Below are 24015 nucleotides of genomic sequence, written 5' to 3' on the forward strand. Positions count from 1 at the left end.
AAATAATATTAAAATAATTTTATAACCTTGAATTTTTGTTTTCAAAACCACTATTCTGATTTAGCTAAAACCGGGCTGTTACATCATGGGAAGCAACACACGAGTCCAAAAGCTCAAGCTAGTTCAGTATCGAGCGTTGGTAGTGTTAGAATCAATAAACCTGAGTGTCAACAATGTGGAAGAAGACATTTTGGAGACTGTTGGATGAATAATAAAGCTTTTTTCATATGTGGCTCGCAAGATCATTTTATTCGGGATTGTCTTAAGTTACCTAAGAAAGACAAAAATCTGAATACAAGACAGAGTAACACAGCTGCTAGAGGGAGACCACCTAGAAATACGAGAAATGTGACTAGTAGAAAAGGTGCAAAAAAAGGATTCTACAGTGAGATCCGAGGCTCGAGCACTAGCTAGAGCTTATGCTATTCGCGCTCGCGAAGATGTGTCATCACCAGATGTTATCACCAGTACATTCTCTCTATATAACACTAATGTATTTGCCTTGATTGATCATGGATCAACTCATTCATATGTTTGTATGAATTTTGTGTCTAGTAAGAGTTTACTTGTTGAGTCTACTGAATTTGTGATTAAAGTATTGAACCCTTAGGCAAGTATGTCCTAGTTAATAAAGTTTGCAAGAATTGTCCTTTGATGACTCGGGGTTACTATTTTTCATCTAATTTGATGCTTTTATCGTTTGATGAATTCGATATGATCTTGGGTATGGATTGGTTGACTCTGCATGATGCTGCTGTGAATTGGGGACGAAAGACTATTGAACTAAAATGTCAAAATAGTAAAATTTTTCGTATTGAATCCGATGAGTCGAGTGGATTGCCTATAGTGATATCAACAATGTGAGCTCAAAAATATGTGAAGAAAGGTTGCGACGCTGATCTTGCATATGTACTGGATACAGAAGTGTCTGAATCAAATATTGAATCAATACCAGTGGTCTATAAAAATACGGATGTGTTTCCAGAAGAGTTACCTAGGTTGCCACCGATCAGAGAAGTTGAATTTGATATTGAATTAGTATCCGGAACATCACCAATATCGATAACTCTGTATAGAATGGTTCCTACAGAATTGAAAGAATTGAAACCTCACCTGCAAGAGTACTGTTTGTACTGTTTTATACGACTTAGTTTTTCGCCTTAGGGTGCACCAGTACTGTTTGTAAAGAAGAAAGATGGATCGATGAGACTGTGTATTGATTATCGCCAGCTTAACAGGGTTACAATTAAGATTAAGTTTCCTCTGCCGAGAATTAATGATTTGTTTGATCTGTTGAAAAGAGCAATAGTATTTTCAAAGATTGATTTCTGATCTAGTTATTATCAATTGAGAGTTAGAGATTCAGATGTACCGAAACCTGCATTCAAAAGAAGGTACAAACATTATGAATTTCTTGTTATGCCATTCGGATTAACTAACGCTCCTGCAGTATTTATGGATTTGATGAATCGAATCTTTAGACCGTATTTGGAAAAATTTGTTGTTGTATTCATTGATGACATTTGATCTATTCTTGAAATGAATCTGAACATGCTAAACATTTGAGGATTATATTACAAACCATGAGAGATAAGAAACTGTTTGCTAAATTCAGCAAATGCAAGTTTTGGCTTCAAGAAGTTGGATTTTTGGGACATATTGTTTCAGTGGAAGGCATCCGAGTTGATCCAAGTAAGATTTCAGCAGTTGTTGACTGGAAACCACCAAGAAACGTATCCGAAGTTAGAAGTTTTTTGGGATTAGCTGGCTACTATCGGCGTTTTGTAAAAGGGTTCTCAATGATTGCTACACCGATGACTCGACTGTTACAGGAAGATGTGAAGTTCGAAAGGTCCGATAAATGCCAACAAAGTTTTGAAAAGTTGAAACCACTGTTAACTGAAGCACCAGTTCTAGTTTAACCTAAATCGGGTAAAGAGTTTGTGATTTTCAGTGATGCGTCATTGAACAGTTTGGGATGTGTTTTGATGCAAAAAGGCGAAGTGATAGCTTATGCTTCCAAACAGATAAAATCACATGAAAAGAATTATCTGACACATAACTTAGAGTTGACAGTTAATGTTTTCGCATTGAAAATTTGGCGACATTATTTATTTGGTAAGAAGTGCCATATTTTTACTGATCACAAGAGCTTAAAATATTTAATGTCCTAGAAATATTTGAAGTTGTGACAACGAAGATGACTTAACTTGTTGAAAGGCTATGAATTAGTGATTGATTATCATCCGAGGAAACCGAATGTCGTCGCAAATGCTCTGAGTAGAAAATCTTTATTTGCTTTGCAGGCATTGAACACACGGTTAACCTTGTCTGATAATGGTTCAATTTTAGCTAAGTTAAGAGCTAAACTGCTATTTCTTCAGCAAATTTGTGAAGCTCAGAAATGTGATAATGAATTGCAAGCTAAAAGATTGCAATGTGAGTCAACTACTGATTCAGAGTATCATATCGGATTTGATGATTGTTTACTGTTCCAAGGTAGAATGTGTGTACCAAGAAATTCTGAACTTGTTTAGAAAATTTTACATGAAGCATACAGTGGTAGTTTGTCCGTCCACCCAGGGAGTGCTAAGATGTACAATGATTTGAAACAGTCGTATAGTGGTCAGGTATGAAACGAGACATTTCAGAATTTGTGTCGAAATGCTTGGTTTGTCAACAAGTTAAAGTTGAACATCAAGTGCCTTCGGGACTACTACAACCAATGATGATACCAGAGTGGAAATAGGATAGAATTACGATGAATTGCGTATCGAAATTACCCCTATCTCCGAAAAAGAAAGATGCTATTTGGGTTGTTGTGGATCGACTAACGAAATATGCACATTTCATTCTGGTACATACAAATTTTTCACTTGAAAGATTAGTTGAGTTGTACATTTTTGAGATTGTTAGATTGCACGGGGTGCCAATTTCTATTATTTCAGATAGAGATCTGAGGTTTACGTCGCAATTTTGGAAGAAATTGCAAGAAGCTTTGGGTACACGGTTGCACTTTAATACGGCTTTTCATCCCACAAACTGAAGGTCAGTCTGAGATAATTATACAGATTCTTGAAGATATTTTTCGTCGTTGTGTTTTAGAGTTTGAAGGCAATTGGGGAAAATATTTACCATTGGTTGAATTCGTGTATAACAATAGTTTTCAATCGAGTATAAAGATGGCACCGTTTGAATCTTTATATAGTTGTAAATGTCGAACTCCATTGTAATGGACCGAGCGTAGTGAGAAAAAGATTCACAGGGTTGATTTGATCAGAGAGACCAAAGATAAAGTGAAAGTAATTCGCGACAGCTTGAGAGCAGCTTCAGATCGACATAAATCATATGCAAATTTGAAACGTAAAGACATTGAATTTCAAATCAACAAAGTGTTTTTGAAAGTATTACAGTGGAAAAATATTCTTCGATTTGGTTGCAAAGGAAAATTGAGTCCGCGATTTATTGGACCATACGAAATTATCGAGAGAATAGGGCCAGTGGCATATTGGCTAGCTTTACCGTCAGAGTTAGAAAAGATTCACAATGTGTTTCATGTATCAATGTTACGACAATACCAATTGGATCCATTGCATATCATTTCTCCAACTGAGGTTGAAATTCAACCTCATATGTCGTATAATGAAGAACCAATTAGAATTCTGGATCAAGAGATTAAAGAGTTGGGAAACAAGAGCATAACATTAGTAAAGGTTTTATGGAAACGTAATGGTGTTGAAGAGGCTACATGAGAACCCGAGGAAGGTATGAGAAAACAGTACCCTAACCTATTTTCTGGTAAGATTTTCGGGGATGAAAATTCCTAAGGGGAGAGTTGTAACAACTTGTTTTTAGTCAAATCGGAACAGTGGCTTTGGAACCACAAATTGAGGTCAAAATATTTATTTTATTATTGTTTTAATGTCTACAATATGTTAGTATGATTGTGTAAAAATTTCGTTAAGAAATTTTATCATTTGAATGCTCAATTCGATAAAAAGGACTAAATCGCGTAAAGTGTAAAAATTGTGTTCTAATAGCTAAAGGTGTTTAATAGCTATAGAAATTTAAAGTAGAGGGTCTTAAGTGGTAATTAACCCATTTATGAGTTAGTGGATGATAGTGTCTTGGTATTTTGTGTAATTATTAATGTTTTTAAAGGGTATAAAGGTAAATTAGTAAATAATGATAAATTAAGTAAAACCAAATTAAGTATCATCTTTTATTTTCCTTCTTCAAACGAATTCTAGGGATTGAGAATCCATTTTTAATCTTTCAAATTTTGGCAACTTCACTTTGCTAATTTGGTATGTATTTTGTCCCGTTTTTAATGATTTCTATATTTTTGGCGTCGTTGTAACTTAATCTAGCTAGCCTAGGGATTAATTTGCAAAATTGTTAAAGATTTAGAGTTTTACCATTGATGAATATGTTTTTATTTTGATTTTTGATGATAGAAAATGAATGGTTGTTGTTAGATAAACAACATTTCTTAATTGATTTTGGGTGAAATTGCAAATTAGGGATTTATTTGTGAAAAATGAAAATTATGTGGTAAGTGTGTGAATTAATGAAAATTTCGGGCTGCTATGAGTATATTTATAATTTGGCTAGCATGGGAGTGGGTTAATTTGCGTGAATTTGCATTTTTATGAGCTAGGGACTAAATTGTAAAAATGTTAAAATATTAGGGGCAAAAGTATAAAATTGCCATAATATGTATTTGGGCTAAATTTAATAGAATGTTTAATAAATGGGTTGAATTTGATTATATAGATCAAGAAAAGCCTTGTACAGAATTAGATTGAGGGAAAAAGAAAGTTTTAGACTAGTCATTCCATATCGTCGTTTTTGTGATTGAGCTAAGTTCGTATGTTAATAAGCATTTATATAATTGGGTTTTAAATGCTTTATTATTGAATTAATAGTAAATACGATATTACAAAAATGTTTGATGAAGATTCAGCAATGTTAAATCCTAGTTGAATCTTAGGAATAGATAGGATACAAATGACTTGTCATTAGGGGTTATTGTGTTTGGGTACTGGTCTGTACGTTCTACCGGTGGCTGAGTTATCTGGCATGTGTTGCGGATCCTTATCAGCTTGTGTGAGCAGCACCATGTAGTTACGTCTTAACCGTCAACTTGTGTGAGTAGACCCGTTGATAGCTCGAGAATGAGTATTATATGAGATATGAGATTGAGATAGCTTCTGCTATGTATTGGCACTTAGGGTGCAAGATTCCCGAGTATCTGATATTATTCCAAATGGTTCAATGGGTATATCGATGAATTGGAAGAGTATGAAATTGATACGAGTCAGTACAGGTATGTACGTGAACTATACAATCATTGAATCGAGAAAATAGATGGAATTCATGTCTAACCTTTCGATTGAACATGTGTTAAGTTTTAGATTTAAATTGAATTGCATTATGTGATGTTTATTTGAATTGTAAGTTTTACTTATTTAGCATACGAACTTATTAAGCTTTATAGCTTACTCTGTTTACTTTTTCGTGTTTTATAGTGTTTTCGAAGCTAGCTCAGATTAAGAGTTGTCAGAGATATCATCACACTATCAAACTATTATTTTGGTACTTTTGAACTTGTGTTTTTGGTTATATGGCATGTATAGGAGTTGTGGTTAATATGGCATATATGTTAGTAATAGATTTAGCCAATAGATTTGGCTTGTAAATGTGGTAAGTTTTGGTTATGTGTATAGCCATGTGATTTGGCTCAGTTTGGTATACTTGGTGTTGTATATATATGTATGCAAATGGTTTTTTGTTAGGTGGTTGGTAATTGCTATGTGAATGCTTGTTTGTGGATTGGTATTTTGAGTATCAAATGGTTGAAATTTGAGATTGGTATGCTTGTGGTTTTAGGTAAAATAATGCACAATTGAAAGTGACCATATAGGTGACTTGTGAATGTGAAATTGGTATGAAATTGAATGGCTAATTGTGATACTTATGTGTCTTGTGGTTGATGGCATTGATATAGGATAAAATGACCTTGGTTTAGATGAGTTTAAATGTCATTTGAAGATATGGTCATATGTAATTTGGTTTGTGTAGGTGAATGCAAGTTTGGGTAAGAAAGATGGCTTGGAAAATAGCCTACTTTTGTCCACATGGATGTGTGAAGGTCAGCTGACACGGCCGTGTGTCTCTTGGTGTCTAATTAGAAACCAAGTCAGTATGCTACACACGGCCCAGCACACGGGCTTGTGACTTGGCCATGTGGCATAAGTTAGTATACCCTACAGTTTTGGCACGGCCTAGCACATGGCCCGGCATGTAACACCCCGAACCCGAGGCCGTCGCCGGAGTCGAACACGAGGTGTTAACAGACTTCAACCCACTTAAAAAAAAAAATTTCTAGACAAGCTGCCAGTCTGCGTACTAGTCGCTAAAAAAAATCATATCTCGAGTTCTGAAACTCGAAATCCAGTTCTGTAAATTTTCCCTGAAAATAGACTCATATACCCATCTACACATTTTTTTCTAGAATTTTTGGTCGGACCAATTAGTACAGTTTATTAGTCAAAGTCTCCCATGTTACAGGGATCGACTACATTGACCTTTGTGCATTACGACTTGGATATCTCCCTGCACAGAGTTTCAACACTGATGCCGTTTGTTTCTATAGAAACTAGACTCAGAGAGAAATCTATACATATATGGTATGACTCCTAATTATCTCTGGTTGATTTATAATGAATTTCCAAAGTCGGAACAGGGAATCCAGAAACCGTTCTGGCCCTGTCTCACGAGAACCTGAATATCTCTTAACATACTGTCCATATGATCTTTTCGTTGCTTCTATATGAAAATAGACTCATCGAGCTTCGAATACATAATTTATTCATCAATTAATTCCACTCCTACTATTTTTTAGTGATTTTTCAATCTCATGTCACTGCTGCTGCCAGCATCTGTTACGAAAGTAACTAGGTCCATTTCATGCCTACTCCTTGATCCAACTCAATCGAACATTCATGCCATTTTCGCATGGCTTAAAGTTTACATACTAAAGTTCAAACACAACATAATAGCCTATACATGCCGAAATATTCTCCTAAGCCGACTAAGAAGAAAGTACCAAAACTTGCTATCCGGTGTGATGACTTCGATGACGGCCCGACCACGCAAAAAGAGATGTGTCCAAGAAACCTAGAATAGGTGACAAGGAAACACCGAGTGAGTTTATAACTCAGTAAGTCATAAGCTATGCACTACCATCCATCAATAACATTATCACAAGAGAAAACAAAATGGAACGAGGCTAATTACTCCATCCATTCCGAACCATACCATAGTTCCTCCGACCTATCGGTTTAATTTCATACCAATTTATGCATTCACAATCCACATACTCATCAATAGGATATTCGAGGCATTTTCATAAATCATTTTATTTTCGTTACAAACATACAACTAAACGGCCTTTCACCCATTCTACGATAAATTTCATGTACGTGACTTCAAGTATATTTGTCACATAGGTTCAAACTTACCAAGCTCAACACCAAGTATAGACATAGCACCTATTAGCCATGAACTCAAGACACTTACCCGATCCGCTGTCCGTGATCGACTCAATAGCGTCGCACACTTAGTGTCCATAATGATTCAAGAATATATATTAAGTCCGCACACTCAGTGCTATATAATCAACTCGCACACTTAGTGCTACATAATCAAACTCGCACACTTAGTGCTACATAGTCAACTCGCACACTTAGTGCTACATAGTCAAACTCGCACACTTAGTGCTACATAGTCAATTCGCACACTTAGTGCTGCACAATTTAAACCCGCACACGTAGCGCCAATCTCGTGGTCATAAATGTTTATACTCGCACATTTAGTGCCGAGATCAACAACTCAATACATCTCACCTCTTTTCTTTTCATTCAACACTTTCATCATCACATACGTACATGCATATATATATTTATTCATTCCATTCAGCATCATTACATAAACGTTATGACCATTTGAATTAATACCAACTATATGCTTAATGACTTACCTCGTGTTGGGTAAGACGGTTCCAACTCGGCTACTCGATGACCTTTTCTTTGCCTTTGCTCGATTCACCTCCTTTAACTCCTTGAGCTTAATCAATAATTTAACTAGTTTAACCACCTTGCTAAATATTTACAATCCAATTTCACATGTATATGTATGTTAGTATATTCGGCCAATAACCTCATGCAACTACCATATCATCAAAAATCTAATCACACATGCACATGCATTAGGTAAGTTACCTTTACTAATTTTAAACCCAACATCACACAAGCTCTCAAGTGATGGCCGAATGCTTCTTTTGTTACCCAACTAATCATTCGACAATTTCATCCCCTTTACCACCCTTTTATGCCTAATTATCTAAATCAAGATAAGATCATCAACATGCCTAACCATAGCCGAATGTGCAACATTAATCTATCACCTCTATCTCTTAAATACTATCAAGTTCATTTACTTCTAATTTCTTAAGTTCAACATCTTAATGCCCATTATAGCCACTCCCATTATCTAAATTTAAAAATCGGCAACACCCACATTTCAACTATCTTAGCCGAATACTCCTCAACACTTAGACTAAAGTATGCACATTAAACTTAATACAACTTTCATTATTCCTTTCACCCTCAAACATAATTTATAAATCTTGCCCTTCCTTCCATGTTTCGGTCAATTATTCAAATTACCTCATAACATGAACATTCTTTTCAACTAATCTAGCATGACTCATTCGGCCTTAACAAAGAACCACTTTTCATACAAGGACAAAAATAAATCAAATGAACCTCCCATTTAAACCCCATTCTATCTTCTACTTACTCAATAATACATGTTTCTTAGTTCATATTCATCTATAACCATTTCAAATCACATACTACAAAACATCATCAATTTGGCATATAAGAACATAACCAAAGGTTTCTTGCAACACAACTCAAAAATCAACACATGGGTCATGTTATGAGCATCAAAACAACTCAACTTCACAAAAAAAAATGCCAAAAGAACCACATGATATCATGCCTTAATCTATAAACTCACTTGGCCGAATGTCCTAGCTTCCATTTTTCTTTTCTTTTCCTTATGGTTTCGGCAAGATGATAGAAAAGATGATGGAACTTTGTTTTTATCACCACTTACTAATATAAATTTATTATACATAATTCCCACCAAATATAAAAAAATGAAGACAAGGGAACACCATAATGCATGCGTATGTTGGCCGGCCATTCACATTCAAAAATGGTCTATTTGACATGCAAGTCCACTCTTTTTGGTACATGCACTAATAGACCATTTTAAATTGGACTATCATATTTTCACCATGTCTCAAATCGATCCCTATTAACAATTTCTCATGCAATTGGTAAAATTAGGGAATGAAACTTCCACATACTCATGTTCACACATAATAAGCATAGAATATAGCAATTAATTATTTTACGACTCGGTCTTGTGGTCCCGAAACCACTTTCCGACTAGGGTCACATTAGGGCTGTCACACGGCACACGGGTGTGTGAGGCCATTTCGAAGGGTACACGGGCTAGTCACACAGGCGTGTGGTTAGCCGTGTGACCCAAGTCATAGAGTTACACGGGGTCAGACACGAACTGGGATACGGCCATATTATCCCATTACGAATGTCCACACGGCTGATGACATAGGTGTGCTTTTGGCCGTGTGAGACACACGGGCGTGTGTCCCCTGTATTTTGAAAAATTTTCTATGTTTTCCAAAAATTTCCTAAGTTACTAGTTTAGTCCGGAATCACTATTAATGCATGATTTGGGCCTCGTAGGCTCGTATCAGGGACTGTATGATTGATTGTGAATGACTTTATTTGGGAATGGAAAATGTATGTGAAATTTATGAATGTTTATGAAGTAAGTTCGGTAATGCTCCATAACCTTATTCCAGCAACGGATACGGGTTAGGGGTGTTACAAAACCACTACCACTCAATTGGTACGCACAAAAAAGTAAAATTTATCGCCTTTCGCTCACACGAGGGATCGAACATAAGACCATAGGCAAGCTAACACCTTACCACTTGAACCAACAGACTCATTTTGATATAAGTTGACTGAAAATATTATATAAGTCAAGCCATTAAAGACAAGGCTAGGAACAAAAATAGCAGAATTTCCAAAAGCGAGACTTGAACCCAAGACCTCAAACACACACACAAACCACTTAACCACTGAAGCAAATACCTATTTACGATAGAATTCATAAAAATAGAGTTTAATAAATCAAGGCGTTACAATTTAAAACTCATATAAAGTCAAATGGTTACCTTTGGTGGAAGAAAAACGAGCTTTGACGCAAATCCGAAAAAACCCACGTTTGAAGAAGATGATGTAGATGATGAAGTTTTTGGGTGATTTCTTGGTTTTTATAAAGTTTTATGGTTCAAGGGTGATAGAAATCAAAGAGGATTAGGAATTGGAGTTCAAAATTGATTGGAACAGTATGAGAGGAAAATGGATGACAAACATTAGTTTGGGGGTTGTTTTTATATGAAATAATTTAGAGAATAGGGGTTTTTAGTTTTAATTTTAAAATCTGGTTAAATTGCTTCATAGAAACTCTAAGTTTTTACTCTTTTACAAATTAGTCCTTTTTACAAAATTAAAGTTATTTAGAATTCATTTTCAAAAATTGATTTAATTTTCTAAAAGCCATAATTGAAAACATTATCGGTATATCATGTTGCAAAATTTCGAGGCTAAAATTCCTAAAATACCACTAAAACTCCTAGGCCCTATTTTGGGGTGTTACATGTAGCTATATGTTTCTATTAGATATGATTGTGACCTTTGATATTTTAACAGTTTGCTCGATTTCATATCACAGCTGTCAGTTTTACGGTTCGCTCAATTTTTTATTGCGACCATCGATTTTCTAACAGTTTGTTGATTTATGATCACGATTGTTGTTTTTAAAGCTCGCTATGTAATAACCTAATTTAGGGCCTAGTCGGAATAGTGGTTTCGGGACCACGAATTCGACATAGTAAAACTTGTCTTTATTACATTTTTATGGTTTACAATTTTATGGAATGATTTTGTGAAAATTTTGTTCGAAAATTTTGACATTTGAGCACTCAATTTAGCAAAAATGAATAAATTGTAAAAAGTGCAAAAGTTGAGTTCTACATGCTAGAGGTGTTTAATTGTTATGAAATTTTAAATTGAAGGTCCTTAGATGGTAATTAGACCATTTGTTAAGTTAGTAGACAAAAATAGACATGAAGTATGAGAAATTTTATGTTTTAAGTTAGGAGATTTTGGTCATTTGGCTAATAAATGAATTAAAAATCAAATTAAAAGCCAATTTTTGTCCATCTTCTTCCCATGGTCGAAATTCTCAAGGGGGAACCATAGCTAGGGGTTTTTCATCTTCCAATCTCGATTGTAAGTCTGTTCTAGCCCCGTTTTTAATGATTTTTATGTTTTTGAAATCCTTGTAACCTAATCTAGCTATTTCAAGGACTAATTTGAAAGAAAATCAAAGTCTAAAATTTTACCCATGAAGAATATTTGTGCATTTTGATGTCTAATGGTAGGAATTGTATGTTAGATGTAAGATAAACAACTTTTGCTAGGTGATTTTTGATAAAAATGTCAAAAAGGATTTCTTTGTAAAAGGTCATAAAATGGGTAGTAAAAGTGTGATTAAATGAAAATTTTGGGTTGTTATAAGCATGAAAGAGGTTTAGCTAGGCTTGAGAATCGAAAAAATTGAATCTATTTCAATTTACAAGCCTAGAGACCAAAGTGTAAAAATGTCAAAGTTTAGGGGCAAAAATGTAAATTTTCCCTAATGTGAATAGATCAAGAGAAACGAGGTTTGGACCTAGATCGAGGGAAAAATAAAGTGTTTGACGATTAGGTCCTATTTCTACTATTTTTGTTCTGAGGTAAGTTCTTATGTAAATAATGCATTGTTTTAATTATTTTTTAAATGCTTTATTATTGTATAAATTGTGATTGAATCATGGACGTATTCGATAAAGTTAGGACAAGCGTGAACTCCTGGTTGAATCTTAGGAATAGATAGGATACAAATGTCATGATATTAGGGTTACAAAGACTATGTGTAAGACCATATCTGGGATATGGCATCAATATGAGACTTCGTGTAAAACCATATCTGGGATATGGCATCGATATGAGATTTCGTGTAAGGTTATATATGGGCTATTGGCATTGATACGAGATTACATGTAAGACCATATCTGGGATATGGCATTGGTATAGTACCGTGTGTACGGAACTCTCAAGTATCCTTTAGTATTCCAAGTGGTTCAAGAGGTAATTTAATGATTATGTCAAAGATAAATTGCGTGTAAATCCAATTCCAGATGACTCAAGTATGTACGAAAAACTCATATGTGATGAGCTCGTTATGTGATGATCCCTCGATAAAGTTATGATTGAGTAAGTTATGATTATAAGATTTTAATAATATTTATGCCAATTATCATCTTGTTAAGTGTATGTTAAATGTTGGTTTATGATGTTTATTATTTGCATGGGAACTTACTAAGCTATATAGCTTACTCCCCTTTTCTTTCCCTTATTTTATAGTGTCACCAGACTAGCTTGGGGATCAAAGACTATCGAAGATCCACTCACACTATCAACTGATTATTTTGGGTACCAATGAATTTGACATTTTGAGTTATGGCATGTATAGGGACTTGGTTATTTTGTTATGTGTCATAATTGAATTGGCCAAATGTATTGGCTTATGTTGATTGATAATTCATTTTGTAAATTGCCATTGAAATTTGGCTAATATTGGTTTAAGTATATATGCATGTGATGATGTTTTCATGGATGTGGAAATTTGCATGGTTTAAGTTGATAAGTAAGTGATGTTTGTATGTGGTAAATGGTAGCATGTGAATGATGTGTGGATGTCTTGATTGTAGCTGAATTGGTTGAATGTAATTGTTTGGATTGGTGTTATGTTTTGTTGTGTAGGTGAGTGCATAAAAGGGTGACAAAATGGCGGGTAGACACATGGGCGTGTGTGACACACGGCTTGCCCTATGGGTGTGTGTTCTGGCCGTGTGTCCCTTGCATCTTAATTGTTGCAAAACTGAATACTCAGAATTGAGCACACAGGCAGAGACACGGGTGTGTGCCTCAGTCGTGTGGATGACAAGGCCTCAGGCACGAGTATGTGCCCTGGGCGTGTGAAGTCTGCACCTATTTTTTGAAAAATTATAAATTTTAAATCAACCACATGGCCTAACACACGGGCATGTGACTTGGCCGTGTGTATTCAATTTGTGTTTGGGTGAAAAACAGAGAGTTACACCGGTTAGGGACACGGGCGTGTTCCAAGCCACACGGGCGTGTCCCAAGCCACACGGGCTTGCGGCTCTTAAAACATGAAAAAATTTTCTAAGTGTTGTGAAATTTTCTAAAGTTCTCAGTTTAGTCCCGAACTGCTTCCAATGTATGTTTTGGACCTCGTAGGTTCGTTTTAAGGACGTTACGAATGTTTGTGAAAAGTTTTAAATCTGGATGAAAATTTACATCTCGGTTTTGTGTGATTGCTTGTGTATAAGTCTGGTAATGCCTCGTACCCTGTTCCGACATCGATTACGGATAAGGGGTGTTACACGCTAATTTCTTCGACAAGGTGGGGAACAAATCTTTACTTACGAAAAATATAGTTTGTATTATTTTGCCATACAATTTTGACTCTTTTACCACAGTATCGGATAACCAAACTTGCTCAGTAAAGTTTCAAGTTAAAACTTATATAGTACAGCTCCAAATTACACGCTTCACACGTGAACTTGTCTAAGAAGAGTCACTTTATAATTCTTCTTCGACAAAGTAAGAGATAAATTGTTATATATAATTATAATAAAAATAACCCGACCCGAAATTTGATCCGATTAATCTCTTATATAATAAAATTCTAAATACCCTCTTAAAGAAAACGACACTCCAAATCACCATTATTGGATCATCTTCTGCCCTGCTTGAAACTCCCTTTTTATTCTCACTTCTGTTGATAGTATGTATCAACAGAATTTATGACAGAGAGGGTGGTCTTGTCGTACTGGTAAAACATGAGTAATAATTAATAAGACATAGGTTGAATTCGTATTAACATAGTTATTTGTCTTTGAATTTATAATTGTTAATTTTTTTTTTATTTACATTGTCAACACATTGGTGATTCCTAGCGTTGAAAATTTATACTGTTAACTCTTGCTTCATTTTCAAGTAGAAAAAAATTAGGCATTGTCAACCCATTTCAGTGTTAATTAATAAAGAATTGTAGTGCTTGCTTTAAGTGGTTTTCTGTATTTAAAACTATTTTTGCCTTGTTGAAGATTTTGGATTAAGTTTGGCCATTAGTTCCATCAAAATTATGCTCTGGACCCAACTTCTGTCTGGTTGTCTGTCATTAACCTCAAGCCTTAGGCCGCCTCATCTTTTCCTTATTTTCTATGTTCCCGAATCGAATACGTGTTCCTTTCGCAATATAAAGCTACTTCCTTTGTAACTCCCTTCACATTTTTCCAACATCCTTGGTTCTAATTCTGTGGGCACACCCATTTTGGTTACTTCATTATCTTGCTCAAAAGTGTCTTATTCATTTTCCCCTCAAAACCAGGGAAAAACAGGGAGATGAAACTTGGGTCATACTGTCACATAGCTGTCTTTCAATTAATTGATTTCAATCACTCCCATAACCCCACCATTCAGAAACAGGCTTTAAAGAGAGAAGAGCTTGTTTTGAGTAAAAATATTATGAGGATTCTCAATTAAGAAAAAAATTACATTTTACCTCTTTTACTTTAAAAAATTAAATATCTCTATATATTAATAAAAAAATAAATCGATTCTTTTAGTTAAAAATTATATTTATTTATATAATTAAAAATTGGCATTACTGATGGAATAATTAAATAATGATATGTGATATATAATGTATACTTCATATTGATGTAGATAAATTAATTTTAATAGTAGAAATAAACAACTTTTAATAAAAATAACTAATTTAATTTTTAATTTAATCTTAATGAATTAATTAATTTATTTTTTAAATAAAAAAAGGTTAAAATATAATCTTACTATATTCCATGATAATTTTAGAGGTTGTTAACTTAATTGCTAAACAGGCACAGCTGCACACTTTGCCCTTAACTGACTCACCTTTCCATTAAAAATTTATAACCAGCGCATCATTCCATCTAGCAAGCATTCCCTCTTTTTAACAAGTCAAATCACCTTCCTCTCATTTATTTCCCCATTATTATTATTATTTTTATTTCTATGTTTTTTTCCCTTTTAGAATTAGTGCATAATGTCCAAGTTTTTATATAGTGTGTTGGCTACACATGAAGGTTAGGGAATATCATCATTCATCAATATTCAATACTTATCTTATTAATCAATTTTCAGTGCAAGATCTTACACGATCTGGTTGTGTAAGCAGAACCCATATGTCCAAATGGCCACATTAGTAGGATACAAAAAAAAGGCAAAGAAAAGCAAACACCTTTGAGCTTTTAAGAGAAGAAAAAACTAATAAAAAACAAACGGTAGAATAAGCTTAGAGGAAGGAGGCCCCCACCCCACCCCACGATGGAGAAATGAACGGCAAGAGAAATAAAGGACGTTTGGGGAGCAAGAATCTGCAAAAATACACTCATTGTGTTCAGATTTTCGCACCTCTTTTAAGCAAAGCAATCATATTTATGTGCATAACTGATATGCACCAATGCCCCCAGACATATTCCACCTGCAATACAAGTTATTGCCCCTCATCTCAAGATAGTGCCTTAGTTTTATTTGTCTCATTTTTTTTCTTTCAAGTAATAACTTGCAAATCATGGATACATTGATTCTTTTTCCCTTTTTGTTTTTCCATTTGAAAAACATGAGATGGAGAAAAGAAAGAAACAGATTCCATCTATTAGGGGGAGGGATAATAGTCAAAATTTATAAACTCAGATTCACAAAAGCAATCAGATATTTTAGGTGTTTATAGGAATAAAAAAGGTAAGAAAATATAAAAGTTCATTCGAGTAGTATCCCTATTAAAACTATAACAATGCCACGTTTGTGTTGAATAGTTTTTCATGTCATGCATGTTCTTGGGGTCACAAATAAAAAAGGTTGCTGAGGAGGTGAGAAAGAAAGAGATGCATGTGGAGGGGTGAAAGAGGGCTAAAGAGAAGGGAAGGTGAGGGGTGCAAGTGGAGGTGCTTGGCGCGAAAGTGATGGAAACAAAACAAAACAAAACACGGGGTTGGGGTTTAGTGTTTTGTGGGGCTTAGCCTACGAACCGCATTGGGGGACGGGGTCTTAGAGGTTTGTGAGGGGAGAAAGGGTTGTTTTTTCTTTACTAATATATATATTGCATTTTGCAGAATCTAACAAGGAAAAGAAAGATTGACATGAAAACCATTTGGTAAGCGGCTGAACAGGACCCCTTTGCCTAGTTGTTGTTGTTGCTGCTGCTGGTATTAATTACTGTATTTGTCTTTATTGCTTTTTGTTATTCAATTCTTTGTTAGGAAGCTGCTCTTTATGACCTTTGCCTAGACTCATTTCTTTCTCTTCCTTATTATCGCTCTTTTTCGTTGCGGTTATTTGGTAAAATTACAGATTATTGTCCTCTTTTAATCTCTCTCTTTGTTTCTTCGATTTCTTATTTGATTTAATATTTCAAAGATCTTCTGTCTTGCTCCTATTGTTGGGTTTTCTTTTCATCTCTCTCTCTCTCTCTCTCTCTCTCTCTCTCTCTCTCTCTTTCTCTCTTGAGAAAGGAGAGGTTAATAGCTCAAGACAGCTTTTTTTCACCCGGGTTTTCTAGTATAGTCCTTTGATCTTCTTGTTAAGAGTCTTTTAGATTGATCAAGAATTCAAGGTCTTTCATTTCCACCCGTTTAGTGAGCCTTCAAGGTCTGTTCTTTCATGTTTATTTTTTGCTTGATCGGTTGATGGTCAGATGAGATGGATGACTTCTCCCTGTTTCTAGTTTTCTTGAAATTGTTGGTTGTTTGGTTTAATAGGGTCTTTTTTTCTCTTTCAAAGTTTCGATTTTTTTTCATTGTTTAAATCTGCATATTCTTTTGGGGTCTTTCCTATTTGTGTTTAAAGCCTTTACCTCTCTGATCTCTTTCCATTGGTTGGTTTATTATTGAATCTCTTTTTAGTAAATTTTCTTTCTTCTATTGTTTGTTTCTGTCTGTATGCTTATGCCTTTTGTTCTATATGGCGCAGCAAGGAAGCTTGAACCTTTATTAATGTCTGGTTTGGTTCTGTTCCATGGTTGGATATCTGCTGTTAGTGGATGCTCTTTATTGTTTGATTTTAATTCTCCCTCAAATGTTTAGAAATTTCCTGATTTAGTTGCACAGTGCCCTTTTGTGTTTCCATGCTTTTCTGACCGAGTTTAGAATGGTAGTTCAATGTTTGTGTTTTCTTTGTGGTTCTATGTTGATAGAAAGCTTGCATATTTTTTGGTAGTGTGGATTATCGATTTCAAGTACTTATCCAAGAAAGGGTGAAAAGAATTTCAAGTAAAATTTGCATGCATCACTCCCCCTGATGATAGTTTATTAGCAACAATTGGTTCTTTAATGTCTTCGAGGCAAAATATGTCACTCTAATACGATTAGAAATCTGGAAATTGATTGAAACATATTTTTTTAATATTTTGTTGTGTGTTTTTATTTGCTACTACTTTGTCTAGAATCATTTTGAGGCTACTGTGTTCTTTTCACTTTGTTGTGCCATTTGGTTACTTACAATTTTAATTGGTATATTCTTCAGGACTTTAGGATAATTGTACGGAAATTCATACAAGTCCTAATGCAGGGGCAAAGGGGTACTGTTGGTTCCTTGCCTGAAACCTTCTTTGATCATAGCTCTACATCAAGTAATGCTGTTGCTGAACAGCAGGATTGCTGGAATAATATTCGAAATCCTATAGAAAACAGATTGCCTGATTGTTTGCTGTCAACCAATGACATGAACATTGGATATGCGAACTTTATGGGTCGAGAGGAGCAGCTTGGTAGATGGAGCTTGGTTGATGTTAATTCTAGTGGCACACAAAATGAGGTTAGCCATAACGAGTGGAAAACAGATCATAGGTGGTCATCTTCTATTAGTGCTTCTGCAAATGCTGGTCCCAGGTTAGAAGGGCGGAGGTATGAACAGAACTCTTTATTTTCCCAAAGTTCTAATTCTGATACTGTTTCTCAGAATCTGAGGTTAAATGCCGGATTAGCGGGTGTTGATGATAATAGCTGTCAAGTTACAGAGCGGCTTAACCTCCATAAGCCTAGTGGATCTGAGAATGAGCAGAATTTACTGGGCACTGGTCCTGAAGCTTTTCTAGTTTCTTCTGGAAGTGGTGGGTATGTTGTGGATGATAATGATAGCAGACCTGGCTGCTCATATGAGGGTCGTCGTGCATCATGCAAAAGAAAGGCTCTGGAAGGAAATGTTGGGCAGTGCTCTTCTAGTGGAAGTTCTGGCTACTTTCGTAGTGCTGAAAGTAGTGCATGGCATGGCATTTCTGCTAGCTATACTGCAGGAAGCAATGTGAATATATCTCCCCCCTCAAGACAGGTGCACCCGAGACTTGGATTAGATGTCAGAGGATCAGCTTCTAACAGCATTCCCGAACAGATTGTTTTGCCACCAACTGCAGAGAGCTCACACAGGAATTTCCATCTGAGAATAAATCCTTCAAGTATACAGGAGCCTATTGCTTATCCGATATTTCATTCTGGTGATATGTCCTGGCAGTCTGTTTTTTCTTCTGCACAACAGCCATCAAGGCTTTTTCCAGCTAATCATTCTCTGGAATTAAGGTCGGCACCAGTGGTACATAATGCAAATTCTGAAAACCCGAATGTCATAAGCCATGTTCCATCTTTGCTGCGAAATGGAGGTTCTGGTTCAAGAATGGGCAGTTCATCAAATTCTAATCCTTCTGCTGATAGAGATGTACCACGTGCAAGATACAAATCAAGAAGCATGGCTAGAAACATATTACATCATCCTATGTTTGTTCCTGCACCAGAATTAAGAACTTTGGTTAGAAATCCAGTTTTAAGCAGTGGAAATATAAGTTCTCCTGGAAATGTTGCCTCTACATCTCATGCAGGCTCAAATAATGGTGCTAATGTGACGTCTGCATCCACCTGGGTTCCTCATCCCAACCCCTCTTCACAATACCCCCAAAGGTTGTCTGAACTTGTTCGTCAAGCACTAATGTCTTCTCTTGGCACTGAATCTGGAGGCCAGAGCAATCATTCTTCACTTCCTTCAGGACCTACTACTTCTCCGGAAGCGATGCTGCTTTCCTCTCATGTAGCTAGTCAGGTTCCCCATCGTCCATATCCTAGGTCATTGCCATGGTTGGGGAGACAAGATGCTGGTTTTGTTGGAATTCCCCACTCATTGCGAACTTTAGCTGCTGCCACTGAAGGCAGAAGCAGGCTTGTTGTGTCTGAGGTCTGTACTAGAACTCCATCCTTTTTTATTGTGATTGTTTCTCTGGTCTTCTTCAAATTCAAACAATAACAAAGAACAATCCTGATTTCCTTAATATGATTACTACTTGATTTGCTGCCAATCTAGTTGTCACTGGATATCACATACCTGGTTTTAGAAATAGAGAACTCCTTCCTTGTTTGATAGAGCAATCCTAATTGTGGAGAATATTGCCCTTGGGCATTGTCATCCAAAATGCTTGTACTAGTCTATAGATCAGTCAATCATGTGCTGCACTTTATTCTCTATTTTGATTAGCCAAAGCTAAATGCCACTACTTACCTGCAAATGAGACTAATATGGCCTTAGTAAAGATCAATTCAACTGGAACTGACCTATTTTTTATGGAGCAGGTTCACAATGTATTGGATCTCATGCGTAGGGGGGAGAACTTACGGTTTGAGGTAAGGATTTTAATAATTATGGTGCAATTTGATGCAATTCTACTTCACCAACTGAAACATGGAAGCAAGAAAAATAAATGTGCCTTCTCTTTTATTGTTCGTTTGTTGCTATGTTCAATAGGTAGCCATTCTTCAAATTTGAGCTGCTATGGACTTAAAAGTGGCTATGTATGGACTTAAAAGTGGCTATGTAATTTAAGACCAAGTGATGTTTATGGATAAGAATTTTCTTGTGCTCCAAGCAAGTGGGATTTTCTCTTCTAATTCTGTTTGAATGCAGGATGTTATGATCCTTGATCAATCAGTACTTTTAGGGGTAGCTGATATTCATGATCGGCACAGGGATATGCGGCTCGATGTTGATAACATGTCATATGAGGTAGTGTCTATATTCTTGACATCTACTATCCTTTCCATGTTTGAAAATTCTCACACTTGATTTGTGGGTGATAGGAGTTATTGGCTCTAGAAGAGCACATTGGTAACGTAAGCACTGGGTTGAGTGAAGAAACTATATTAAACCGTCTGGAACGACGAAAGTACTCTAGTGCACCGGGAGCTCAGTTAGAGGCAGAACCATGTTGTGTTTGTCAGGTAATGACTTTTATCATCTGCATTTTCTTTACTAATTCAATGAACCCCTTGTAAATTTTTTTGCGAACATGCAGGAAGAGTATAATGATGGAGAAGATATTGGGACACTGGAATGTGGCCATGGCTTCCATGCTGATTGCATTAAACAATGGTTGATGCACAAAAACTTGTGCCCCATCTGTAAAACAACGGGTTTGACTAAATGAGGCAATTAGTCCTTCCTTGGGTCAGGGAAAGGGACCGGCATGGCTTCTTCCATTCATCAAAACTTGATGCCTTCCAAGTGTGCTGTATGCAGCGAACAGAGGAATTAATTTTTACTTCCAACTATGTCAAAACAAAGTCATTTTCTGGGTGGATGACACAAATGTCTGAAGCACTGGGAACACAAAAAGCTGGTTTCAACATTTTTCATTTTCTATTAGTTTTTATGTATGAATTTTAGCCCATCGGCGACATCATAGATCAACGGATGATGGTTTGATAGCAACTTTTAACTGAAAAGAGCAACGATGCTTGACATTGAAGGTCTGAAAGCAATCTCCATGGCAAAGAGGCAGCCATTTTTTTCTCTTGATTGAATAGAGGCAGGACATGAGAGATGGCAACAATAAGCATATTACCATACAAAAACTAACAATGAGCAGCGATTAATAGAAAAAGAATAGAAACATATAAGCAACTTATCAATGCCCTTAATCTTTGACATAGATCACAACGGTTCAAAGGTGAAATTCGGAATCGGGAAATCAGGACCACTATAGTTCTTGAGACGGTTCGATTGAGATAACAATCAATCCACTTGGGATAACAATAAGTCGTCTCTGGATGTGTCTTCGTAAATACCATAGTGTTGGGTTCTACAATGACTTTTAAACCTGGAGTTTCCTACAACTGCCTGGTATACTGATCATCTCCCACATTAGTAACGACCCTGGAGAACTTTACTTTTGGAGAATTGGATTCTTCAAATATGGCCACAAACGATGGGTAGTTCAGGTCTGTTTCGTTTTGGGTGCAGTTCCATCGATTTCGTCTAAGAATAGCACTCATTTCCGTGTCATCGTAGCCTAAGTCACAAATGAAATTGATGTAATCTCGTGTATCCATGTCATAAATGAGTCCAGGATCTAATGCTTTGTTGGGGTTGATATGACCAGCACCATAATCAAGAGGTGTTGCAGGAGTAACATATGATTGATTTGTCAAAGTAATTCCATTCTTGTTGATGGTATAGGCAGTGGTCATCAAGGCTGATTGTTGCTGTTGGACTCCAGTTAGGGTTCATTGCCTTCAGCAAAGCTGCCACTCCGGCTACATGTGGGGTTGCTATCAATGTGCCCGAATTGAATTCATAATCTGTCACCAAATCATAGTCACCTATTCTTATTTTTGGAAATGGTGGGATTGCAGTAAGAATGTCCAAACCAGGGAAATAAGGTCTAGTTTTATAATACCAGGGTTATAGGAAATGTTGGTAATGCAAAAAATATGGTTGCTGGAATCTGACCGTTACAATATGATTGTTGATTTTTTTGAACCACTTTACCCATTTGGGAATCCTAGAAATAAGATTTATTTCTCATTTTTTTACAAGCAACAAATTCAGAGCTTCCATTATTCTTTTTGATTCTCTCATATTTCTTTCCTCTAAAACTTTGGTGTCTTACTAAAGTTACATTAGATAAAATTTTGTTTAGGAGATTGAATTTTAAGTGGGACCGTCTGTGACCCCTCCAACCTTTACTGAAAATTGAATCTAGTGTGATTTTTCTAACTACCTTTTTCTGACTAGCATTAAAGCTTTATTTTTATCTTATTTCCTGATTCCACAAAAAAGAGGAATATCAATTGTGTTTTATCTTTCTCATTTGGGTGTATAGATTTGGAAGCATTGTGTTAAATTTGGGAGGCAACGTCCATTTTCAATTACACCGATCAGGGTGAAATCACTTCTAAGGCAGTGGTTCTCCATGGCGCAATATTTATTTTTTCATTTATTTTTCCCTTATTATTTGCACTTGTCAATGCTAACAACTTTGTTTTGTAGTAGTAATTTTCCAACAATTTAGAAGTGATTTACCTACTACTGTAGAAACAATGTCTCTTGCCATTAAGAAATACATTCCTGATCTATCCAAACTCGAACCACTGCACGGAACCAGCTATTGGAATCTTCTGAAGCATAAGAAACGAGACATGTCCTTGGAGGAACTAATTAGCCATATGAAAATCGAGGAAGCGAATCATCTTAAAGATAAGGATTCTATCACTACTAATGAATTATCTTTTAAGGCTAGCCTTGTGAAATCTTCTTTTGTCCTAAACTTAACAAGTTTAATAATGATGAGAATTCAAAGAAGAAATCCAAGCCTCAATCCAAGAAGTTAGCTAATTTTAAGAAACCAGGAAAGAATCAAATACCCAACAACCTGGTGAGTTGCTATATATACGACAAGCTAGGACACAAAGCATACCAATGCTTTCGATGCTTTGACCACTTCGGGAGTCACAATCAGAATGAAAACAAACCACTAGCGCATTTGATTGAAGATCTAAACGAGATGGTCGTCGTTGTCGTCTCCGAGTTTAATGTGATAGCCCTAATTTGACTCTAGTCGAGAAGTGGTTTCGGGACCACAAAATCGAGTCACAAGAATAATTAAATGTTATATTTTATGCCTATTATAAGTGAAAGTGTATGTGTGAAAATTTCATGTTTTGATTTTGTCTTTTAAATGTGAAATTAATTAGAAAGGACTTATGTGTGAAACTTTGGAAATGTGATAGGTTAAATGGTAGTGGGCAAATAATGCATGGTGGAAAAAAAAATGTAGACTTGCATGTCAAATTCCCCACTTTAGAGGAAGTGGCCGGCCATGATGGTATGGGATACAAAATATATGCATTTTGTATTAATATTATAATGACTACATGGTTTTATAATAGGAAATAAGTATTAGAAAAAAAAGAAGGCCATACATCCTTGCGTTGTTCATGTGAATGTTTGAGAAAGAATGGAGAAAAATGCTTTGAGGATTTCGGCAATGGACCAAGCTCAAAATCTAAGGTAGAACAAAAGGGCTCTTTAATATTTGGCCTTGCTGATTCTAATTGGAGGTATGTTTAATTTTATTTCTTGATAATTTATGTGAAATTGAGTTAATTGCTAAGCTCCTTTCATATCCCATGACTCAATTTTTGTTATTGGTTTGAAGTGATGCATTCGGCTATGGGTTGTAGAGTGTCTTGGTGGGTGTTTCGATGTTTTTGTGATGAGGCATGAAGATGGTTTATTTTAAGTGTTTAATAAAAAGGATTGGATGTGAGTGTGTGTGAAATGGCAAATGATGAGTCTCGGTAACTTCATGAAGAGTTCGGCTATTGTGTTTATGTGAATATATATATGCTGAATG

The 24015-nt window shown here is 35.8% G+C and overlaps 1 protein-coding gene across 4 annotated transcripts; it reads left to right on the forward strand.

Annotated features, from left to right (window-relative positions):
• Positions 1–16362: 16362 nt before the first annotated feature.
• On the forward strand, positions 16363–21170 carry LOC107920068 (probable E3 ubiquitin-protein ligase RHG1A). Of its 4 annotated transcripts, none has more exons than XM_016849582.2 (6): positions 16363–16552; positions 17868–19562; positions 19955–20005; positions 20286–20384; positions 20459–20599; positions 20674–21170. In XM_016849582.2, exons 2-6 carry the CDS (start codon positions 17907–17909, stop codon positions 20803–20805), a joined length of 2079 nt encoding a protein of 692 aa, XP_016705071.1. In that variant the 5' UTR covers positions 16363–16552; positions 17868–17906; the 3' UTR covers positions 20806–21170. The 4 variants fall into 4 exon arrangements, with proteins under 4 accessions (XP_016705071.1, XP_016705073.1, XP_016705072.1 ...); XM_016849584.2 differs by having other exon boundaries at positions 16373–16500; XM_016849583.2 differs by lacking the exon at positions 16363–16552 and adding an exon at positions 16585–16685.
• The last annotated feature ends 2845 nt before the right edge of the window (positions 21171–24015 follow it).

The sequence above is a fragment of the Gossypium hirsutum genome, chromosome A03 (genome assembly GCF_007990345.1).
Source record: "Gossypium hirsutum isolate 1008001.06 chromosome A03, Gossypium_hirsutum_v2.1, whole genome shotgun sequence".
Classification (NCBI taxonomy): domain Eukaryota; kingdom Viridiplantae; phylum Streptophyta; class Magnoliopsida; order Malvales; family Malvaceae; genus Gossypium; species Gossypium hirsutum.

Excerpts from the sequence above, each read along its gene's own strand:
- LOC107920068 (XM_016849582.2), top strand. The coding sequence starts at position 17,907 with ATGCAGGGGCAAAGGGGTACTGTTGGTTCCTTGCCTGAAACCTTCTTT. Across the intron at positions 20,006-20,285 it reads GGGAGAACTTACGGTTTGAG|GATGTTATGATCCTTGATCA; the intron begins GTAAGGATTTTA and ends GTTTGAATGCAG. Across the intron at positions 20,600-20,673 it reads AACCATGTTGTGTTTGTCAG|GAAGAGTATAATGATGGAGA; the intron begins GTAATGACTTTT and ends GCGAACATGCAG.